Here is a 9,927-nt window from a genome sequence, read left to right as displayed (position 1 = left end):
TTGGACAAAAAAAGTCTGAAAAGAAATATCTGAAAAATGTCTGAAAAATGCCTGAAAAATGCCTGAAAAAAAGTCTGAAAAAAAATGTGAAAAATTGTCCAAAAAAAAGATCTAAAAAAAGTCTGAAAAAATTTCCGAAAAAAAAGATCTGAAAAAAGTCTGAAAAAAAAGACTGAAAAAAAGATCTGAAAAATGTCTGAAAAAAAATCAGATATTATATTATATTATATTATATTATATTATATTATATTATACTATATTATATTATATTATATTATATTATACTATATTATACTATATTATATTATACTATATTATATTATATTATATTATATTATATTATACTATACTATACTATACTATACTATACTATACTATACTATATTATATTATATTATACTATATTATACTATATTATATTATACTATATTATATTATATTATATTATATTATATTATATTATAGTATAGTATAGTATAGTATATTATACTATACTATACTATAATATACTATACTATACTATATTATATTATATTATACTATATTATATTATATTCATAGCTCATAGGAGTATACAAACCAGCAGGAAGTGGGTGATGTGCATTGTAAAGCTCATTGGTTGATTTTTAATCAGGCTTCTGTGGAGTCGCTCTTGTTTTGGGGTCCTTGCTCGCAGCGCTTCCTGCTCCACGTATTGAGCAGATCACCAATATCATCCTCTCTGACAGATAATGACATTTAACCGTGTTTATCCAAACTTCACCTCTAATTCATGCTCCCCTGTTAAACCCCGGCGGTAGCCAGCTGACAGGAGACATTGAGGACATTTAGGACGTCTTTTAAACGGTACGTTCAGAGTCTCTGTCCTCTCTAGCAGCCTGTTAGCAGGTTAGCTTCAGCAGTGATGGAGTTTATCCTGATCTCACTGTGTTTACTTTATGATACTGTAATCCCTGAGCTGCTGACAACTCCTGTAATAACTCCTTTATAGTCATGTATGTGTACCAGAAACAATGCAGTGTTGTTATAATACCTAACTAGCCAGCTTTGGCTCTGTTGAGTTATTGAGTTATTGATCTAGCATGCTAGCTGTGCAGAAATTGTGCAGTCAATTATATCTGACAGGTTACAGCTCAGTCCTTTTTACCTGCTGACATTCCTTTAAAGGACCATAAAATACAGTTTTCATCGCCAAAAACTGATTGCAGCTCCTACCTTGTAATTGAAATGTTTTTTTCTGTCTCAAAATGGTTTGATTTCATTCATGAGGATTATATCTGACAGATTATAGCCAACTCAATCCTTTTTAATTGATGACATTTCTTTAAAGGACCATTACAACCCATAAAATACAGTTTTTACCTGTCAAAAACTGATTGCAGCTCCTACCTGGTGACTGGAAGGTTTTTTCTACCTCTGAATGGTTTGATTTCATTCATGAGGATTATATCTAACCGATTAAAGCCCACTTAGTCCTTTTTATCATCTGAAATTCCTTTAAAGGAACAATACAACCCATAAAATACAGTTTTCATCGCCAAAAAGTGATTGCAGCTCCTACCTTGTGATGGAAATGTTTTTTTCTGTCTCAAAATGACGATGATCCTTCATGAGGATAATATCAAAACGGTCTGCAGGACAGATAATAATGCACACAGTGCACTTTCATAGACTAAGCTACTGGAGTTACCCTGCACTATACTCATTTTTAACAGTCGTGTATCACAGCTGTTACCCTGCACTATATTCAGTTTTAAAAGTTTCCTTCATCTCCTTGTATTTTTATATCTGGTATATTTGTTTTGTACTTTGCACTACTAACTTTTTTACTGCCTTTTTACTAACATGTTTTGAACTATGGAACTGTGATGCTGGAAACTTGAATTTTAGCATGATTATAGCCCACTCAGTCCTTTTTACCTGCTGAAATTTCTTTAAAGGACCATCAAATACAGTTTTCACCTGCCAAAAACTGATTGCAGCTCCTACCTTGTGATTGAAATGTTTTTTCTGTCTCAAAATGGTTTGATTTCATTCATGAGGATTATATCTGACAGATTATAGCCCACTCGATCCTTTTTACCTGCTGAAATTCCTTTAAAGGACCTTTACAACCCATAAAATACAGTTTTTACCTGCCAAAAACTGATTGCAGCTCCTACCTGGTGACTGGAAGGTTTTTTCTACCTCTGAATGGTTTGATTTCATTCATGAGGATTATATCTGACAGATTAAAGCCCACTCAATCCTTTTTATCAGCTGAAATTCCTTTAAAGAACCATTACAACCCATCAAATACAATTTTTACCTGCCAAAAACTGATTGCAGCTCCTACCTTGTGATTGAAATGTTTTTTCTGTCTCACTTTTCTGAACCTGTAGGCCACCACTGCCCATAGTTATACTGTTAAAAGAAAAACTTTTTTTTTATTTGTGGAGCCCTTATATCACATTTTCAAATGATTTTGAAATTACAATCTGCTGTTTTTTTTATCCTTTAGGGGGCAAGTGTGTTATTACCTGTTTAATATGTTAAAAGTCAAATCATAGCATGTTGGAAGCTGTTTGGGACTTAGCAAAAAGGCCCATTTCATCCTCAATTTGTGCTGTTATGTTTCTGCCGTTAGGATACAAAATGTCTTGGTTTACTGACTTCGCTGGGAAAGCTGAAGACTTCCTGAATAAAGTGGACCAGGGAGCTGCCACTGCTCTGACCAATAACCAGGAGAGAACATCCTCCTTTTCGTCATCCTATGAAGAAGAATCAGTTGTCAAACCTGAATACAACATTGCAGGTTACCAGACCCGCCCAGCTGTGACACATCATTCCTATGCATCCTCTGAAGATGCACCGAGCTTCGTCTCTGCAGCAGCCGGGAACATTAAGAGATCCAGTTCTACCCTGCTGGTTGGCACCGCCAACGTGGCCAGTATCCCCTCTGGTTCTGGCAGCAGTCCCCCCAACTCTGCCAAGACCTCGTCTGGCTTTGTGAGGCGCAAAAAGAGCGAGCAGGATGTGGACGATGACATGCTCTTTGACTTTCTGAACAGCTCGGACCCTCCAGTCAACAACAGGATGGATTCAAGAAGGGAACATGTGAAAGTGTCAGTTCCGGTCACTGAGGCCCAAAACCCATCACCTCCTCCTTCCACCACGCCTCATACCATCCACTCGGCCCCGTCGACGCCACCCTCAACCCGAGGTGTATCCAGGGCCTCAAGCATGAGCTCACTGTCGGCTCACAGCATGAAAACATCAGAGGAGAGCTCTGCTAGAGAACAAAGCCATGGTAGGATCAATAATACCCTACATATTACACATGTCATTTTCAGTCAGTGTTGAAAAGTGTTCGCTTTCCTTATTCATAAAGGAGTAGAAATACCAAGAATATTACTCTGGTAATAGTAAAATGTAGCTATGCGTTTGGTATCTGTAATTGTATTTAGTTTGTAATACACTAGATCTAAAGTGCTCATTGCTCGTGACAGATTCTGAAATGAGAAACGTAGTTGTCCCTCTTGTGCTATTAATATCAAAAGAATATATTGAGCCGTGAACACAGTAAAAATTAGTGTTGCCTTAACCTTTTTATTTTTATTTTTTTGTCTTATTGTTATAATCAATACATATATACTTAATTCCTAAATTTATTTTATTTATTTTATTTATTTATTTTATTTATTTTATTTATTTTATTTATTTTATTATAGGGGAGAACATAAGGATGGGGTTTAATGTAATTATTATATATTTACTTGTTTTTATTATTACCATTATTTGTAATTATTTTTATTCACATATTTATTTTTCATATCATTATTTTATTGTACTTGTCTACCTGGTTTAAGTATGTCTTGTCTGCTTTGTTTTATTATGTTTGCAAAACCACTATAAATAAAATTTTCAAAAGAAGATTATATTTTTATAATATATTTAGATATTATTAATGTGTTATAATTAGTACTATTTATTATTGTCCACCTGTAGATTGACAGCTTTACAATGTAATTTATTTACAGAAATCTAGGCATTTATATCTGGATGATATATTTGTGTGTTCTCTCTTCACCCCTACCCGGCCGCCACAGACACACCTGACAGTTCAGACTCCGGCTTGGCTGTCCCTCAAGAGTCCAGCAGGCAGGAGCTTCCTCCTCTTCCTCCTCTTCCTCCTCCTGCTCCCACAGAGGAGCCACAGAGCCACATCATGTCCAGCCTGCGTCTGGAGAACCAGCTGCTGCGCAGTGAGGTGGGCTCCCTCAACCAGGAGATGGCTTCGGTCATCCAGAGGGCAAAAGACTTACAAGACGGTAAGAGATGAGATCAAGCAGGAACAAAGATGACCTACATGTCTGCGCCTCTCCCTCTGTGTTGATTACGTGGTTTTCTACTCACGTAGAGTTGAACCAGGCTCGTCTACGCGCAGACAGATGGAACTCGGAGCAGTCTCAGACTGACCGGATGTTACGGGAACTTCGGTCAAAGGTTGACGACCTAACAGAAACCCTCTCTGCCAAAGACGGTCAACTTGCAGTCCTAAAAATCCGACTTGATGAAGCTGATCAGATGCTGAAGTCCCGCTGTGCTGCATTAGAGGAGGCACAGAAGGAACAGTCAAGGTGCACTTTCTTAACCACCTTTTTGAAATAGAGATCAGATTAAGCTTTTATGAATTGGTTTATATATCGTTTTCCTTGTTTTTAGAATTATGCAAGACCACACAGAAGGGAGCAGCATGCAGTCCCAAGCTCTTGAATCGATACAGGATAGGCTGCGAGAGGCTGACCTCGCCGTCAGGAGGGAACAGGACAGCTACCGGCAGATGCAGGTGCACATCTTTCATCTGCCTTTATAAAATATGACAGTTAAGTCTCGACTGAATACATGGAAATGATCAGACTTCTTAACTCTGTGTTCTTGTGTAGAGCGAGTATGCTGGCCGCCTGTCCAAAGTGGAGGCTGAGAGGCAGACCCTCGCAGAGGCGGTGACGGCAGCAGAGCGGCGAGCTGCAGAGGAGAAGCTCAGGGTCGACGACCTCCAACCGCAACTGAAAAGTGCCAAAGCTGCAGCCGAGACTGTCAGACAGGAGTTACAAGACTACAAGCACAAAGCTTCACGCATCCTGCAAGTAAGACTCGCTGTCTTTTGCATTTATTTAAACTGTTCCAGACAATCATTGTTTTTTTTTACATACAGATTTAGAGCGTTTTCCTGTTTTTTGTGTCCTTTTGCGATTGTGTTTTTTGTTATTAGGCTTTTTTAATAAGCTTCAACTGTTGTTGATAATGGTTTAAATGGTTGTCTAGTCCAAAGAGAAGTTGATCAGCAGTCTGAAGGAGGGATCTGGTCTGGACACCCTGGACGGTAGCGGGGCCGTGGCTATGGAGCTGGAGGACCTGCGTCACGAGAAGGAGCTACAGAGGGAGGACATCCAAAAACTACAGGGGCAAGTTCACACACTTCGGATAGAAATACAGGTGAGATGCTTTAAATGGCAGACAATATGGGTAGAGGAAGTGTTAATTCAAAGTAATGTGAGTAATGTTGATCCCTGTGTGGTTGATGGACTGGGAGGTTTGTAAATGTATTTGTCTGCAGGTGCTGTATAATTCCTGCAAAAACAAATATTTATGTTTTCTGTCTAGTTTATTGTTGATATACGGCTGCAAATCTGCAGTTGGGATGTTGTTGATTCAGCTGTACTGTATAAGTGAGACATATTTTATATCTGGCAGGATTTGGAGAATCAGGCCCTGACGGAGGCAGAGACGTGGCGGGAGCAGCAGCTGCAGTTAGAGGAGCAGCAGGCCTTACAGAACAGAGCTAAGCAGGAGGTGGAGGCCGAGGTCGAGCGCTACAAACAGGTAAGGGTGATGATTTCTTAAAATGCCACAGATTCCTGAAATTACATTCATAGTTTTTACACAGCCTGTTCGCATGAAAAGGTGTATGAATGACACAGTAATGCACAAGGTATTTAGCATACAATAACAACGCCGTGGTTGCTTTTGGCGTGTCATTTGTATGGCATGTAGTCTGTACTGACTGCAATGTAAACGCATCAGAGCAAATATGCAAATATGCCACGCTCAGAGCTAGTGACGTAGAATAAAAAATGAGAAAGACTGCTTATGGCAGGTGGGACTGGAAGCGGATGGGTGCAACAAACATATGAATTTTAACCAGGAGACCCGTGTTTTTTTTTGTTAGTTATGTTAGTGACGTTTGTGACATGTTTTCTGTACTTATGTTACATTGTTTCCGTTCGTATTTTACTTAGTTTACGTACTGATTTTAAGGCCAACCATGACGTTTTTCCTAAACTTAACGAAGTGGTTCTGTTGCCGAAACCCAACTGCGGACATTACCATAGTTTGGTTGCGTGGTGTACAAATCACCCGAAAAGCGGCGTACAAATGGCACATGAAAAGCCTAAAATGTGTCCTCATGACACACCGAATGTCGATGTAATGTTCTATTTATACGCCTTCCCGTGAGACCGGGTTGTTTTTACATGTCTGATCAATCTCTTAATTTATGTGGGATGTTTCTGTATTTTTCTTAAATCACAGGAGCTGCAGTACCTAGAGGAAGAGCAGCATCGAGCCAAAACCAGTCTGCAGAGCAGAATGAAGGACAGAGAAGATGAAATCCAAAAACTCAGGAACCAGGTCAGTCACTTTATAATTATTATACAGTGCCTGTAAATGCAGAGCTCTCTTCCTGGGTCAGGGCTTGGTCAACATCTGCTTTGTGACAGACTTAAGTCAATTTACCACTTTGACAAACAAAGTTTGATGATGTACTTCCAGTTGACCAACAAGACTCTCAGCAGCAGCAGCCAAACGGAGCTGGAGAATCGTCTCCACCAGCTGACGGAGACGCTGATCCAGAAGCAGACAATGCTGGAGGCTATGGGGACAGAAAAAAGCTCGCTGGTCTTTCAGCTTGAGCATCTGGAACAGCAGCTGAAGAACACTCAGGGAGGACAGAGTGGAGGGCCGGCCATCAACATGAGCGGTCTGGAGGGACCAGGTAGGACAGGTTTAGATCAGGGTCAAAGTGTTTCGTATTTTAAACGCAGGTGATTGTTAAGAGGCAGTGATATGTATTTTTATATAATAACTAATACTAACTTGATATTTACATTTTCAATACCTATGTGAGACCACAGCAAACAAGAAAAAACATCAAGCAAGTTTGTGAGAACATTTCAACATGTGGAACACATTTGATAAAAAAATAAATAAAATACTTAGGGAATTCAGTGTTGAAATAAGTCATTTGCAGAATCTAGTTTACCACAGCGACCACAGATGATTTACCATGTTGTCACAGTTGTTCTAATTTCTGCCAAATTCTGCTAAAAACCGCGCTGCCGCCAGCCGCCATCTGATTTCCGTTGCTCCTTAAGTAGTGTTATTACGGTAAGGTAACAGCTTTAACACGGTTTTGCACTCTGTGGCTCACAGTACGCAGTCTTGGAAAGGGAGGCGTGAGCAGATGGTGTTCAGTTGGTTGCAATCTGCAGCCACACCACTAGAAGCCGCCAAATCCTACATACTGTCCCTTCAAACATTGGGTCATTCTGTGTTTTATTAGGCTTAGTTTGAGTCCACTGGTAACTTCTTTACTCATGGTGTCTTTTTTTCTGTGTGTTGTATTTTCAGTGGCACGACAAAGAAACACACCCGTCCTTTTCAGTGATCATGACAGTCCAGGAGTGTATGGCAGAGTACGCAAGGCAGCCAGCACCATTGACCGTTTCAGGTAACATTTCACAGGAGTGTATATGTTTGTCCTCACCATTACTGTACTCTAATTACACTGTTTCCTGTGTAATCAACGGAAAATGTTGTCATTTCAGCATCAGACTGGGTATCTTCTTGAGGCGCTACCCTATGGCCAGAGTCTTTGTTATCTTGTACATAGTGAGTATTTAAAAAGTGGTGTGCCATATTTCCATCTGAATGAACTGTGGTTAATCAAAATTAACATTTCAACCTGTTTTCACAGGCGATACTGCACCTGTGGGTCATGATCGTTCTCCTGACTTACACACCAGAAATGCACCATGGTCAACCTGATGGAAGATAGAAGGCTTGAATTTTAGAGTTGGGTGTTTAAAGGATATTTGTTTTATGGCCTTCAATGTAAGGATGGTACACGCTGCTGGAATATGGGCTCTGGGTCCTGACTCTCCCTGTTTTGCACAGAAATGCTATGAATTAAAGACATTTCCTCTGATTTATTCTTTATTTTTTACAACTGAAGATTGATAGCTGACAGCTGCAGCAGAGTTTTAAAATAATCACAGAGTGATATATTGTATTGGTGGTCTGCTGAAAGGACGTTAACTCAAACATGATCTCACATCTGTTCTTCTCATCATCTGCTTTCAGACCTCTGGTCTCTTGAGAGATTGTATTTAACACTATGTATAAAAGAATCTTTTAATAAACGAGTTAGAAGAAACAACACAGCCTGGAACTCTTTTAATTGATTATCTGATAGTTGTAACTTTGGATATTTTTGCCAAATCTGTAATAAATTATTATTAAATAACAGCTCTTAAAATGTACTAAATGTAACATTTGGGTTCAATTTGGTTTGTGTGTTAACTCTTTTTCCCCCCAAAATGTCTAATTTACACACACACACACACATATATTTATATTTCACATTTGTCATCTTACGAAGCATACAAGATTAAAAGGGAAGATGCAGTATATCTATGAACATACTGTATGCTAGCACTGTAAGAGAAACAAAATAAGTATTAATAAGTAATATAATAACTTAAAGAGAGAAATAAATAACTTAATAAATACTTAATATACGTTATAATATATGTTTTTGTTAACTTAAACTCATTTTGAAATGTTATGAAACTTTCAAGACTATAGCTTTAGATATTTAATATATATATATCCTCTTTTTTTATTTGGAAGAATTACACCATCTTAATTTCTTGAAATACGGAGGGTAAAGGGTGGAACTAACTCCAGCTAAATGAAAATCAATAAAAATAACAAAAATATAATAATAAATTAACAAAAAACAACTATCATATTGTATGAAAAGAAGAAATGTCAATATTATGATTATGATTATTATATTTTTAATATACAAGTGTTGTCATCTGGGTTAAATGTTATCTCAAGTATTATTTATAGGGATTTATTATCGATATTTTAAATTTGGAAAAAATACACCATCATAATTTAAAAAGGGTGGAACTAACTCCAGCTAAACAACAATCATGAAAAATAACAATTATATAATATAATATAATATAATAATAATTTATTATTATTATATTATTATTACTATTATATTATAATATGATATAATAATAAATTAACAAAAACAACTATCATATTGTATGAAAAGAAGATATGCCATTATTATTATTATTATTATTAATATTTATTTATTTATTTTTAAATAAAAATTTTTTTTAATATACAATTGTTGTAATTCGGGTTAAAACATTATCTCAAGTATTATTTATAGGGATTTATTATCAATATCTTTTATTTGGAAAAATGACACCATCATAATTTAAAAAGGATGGAACTAACTCCAGCTAAACAACAATCAATAAAAATAACAATAATATAATAATAATATAATAATTTATTATTATTATTATATTATTATTATTATATTATAATAATATGATATAATAATAAATTAACAAAAACAATCAAAAACAACTGTATCATATTGTATGAAAAGAAGATATGCCATTATTATTATTATTATTAATTTTTTTTAATTTTTTTTTTTAATATTATTTTTTTTAATATACAATTGTTGTCATTCGGGTTAGAACATTATCTCAAGTATTATTTATAGGGATTTATCATCAATATCTTTTATTTGGAAAAATTACACAAAAAAGGATTGAACTAACTCCAGCC

General features: G+C 36.6%; 1 protein-coding gene across 1 annotated transcript; it reads left to right on the top strand.

Moving 5' to 3' along the window:
* The first annotated feature begins 651 nt into the window (after window positions 1-651).
* golga5 (golgin A5) lies at window positions 652-8,476 on the top strand. Its single transcript, XM_074660576.1, has 13 exons — window positions 652-846; window positions 2,627-3,289; window positions 4,089-4,310; window positions 4,400-4,619; window positions 4,705-4,828; window positions 4,926-5,129; window positions 5,308-5,478; window positions 5,737-5,865; window positions 6,574-6,672; window positions 6,814-7,036; window positions 7,672-7,771; window positions 7,869-7,932; window positions 8,018-8,476. The coding sequence occupies exons 2-13, from the start codon at window positions 2,635-2,637 to the stop codon at window positions 8,096-8,098; spliced, it is 2,292 nt and encodes a 763-aa protein (XP_074516677.1). The 5' UTR covers window positions 652-846; window positions 2,627-2,634; the 3' UTR covers window positions 8,099-8,476.
* Window positions 8,477-9,927: the final 1,451 nt, after the last annotated feature.

Source organism: Sebastes fasciatus, chromosome 15, assembly GCF_043250625.1.
Source record: "Sebastes fasciatus isolate fSebFas1 chromosome 15, fSebFas1.pri, whole genome shotgun sequence".
NCBI lineage: Eukaryota > Metazoa > Chordata > Actinopteri > Perciformes > Sebastidae > Sebastes > Sebastes fasciatus.
This window is presented reverse-complemented; position numbering and strand designations above follow the sequence as displayed.

Excerpts from the sequence above, each read along its gene's own strand:
- golga5 (XM_074660576.1), top strand. The coding sequence starts at position 2,635 with ATGTCTTGGTTTACTGACTTCGCTGGGAAAGCTGAAGACTTCCTGAAT. Across the intron at positions 4,829-4,925 it reads ACAGCTACCGGCAGATGCAG|AGCGAGTATGCTGGCCGCCT; the intron begins GTGCACATCTTT and ends GTTCTTGTGTAG. Across the intron at positions 5,130-5,307 it reads AAGCTTCACGCATCCTGCAA|TCCAAAGAGAAGTTGATCAG; the intron begins GTAAGACTCGCT and ends ATGGTTGTCTAG.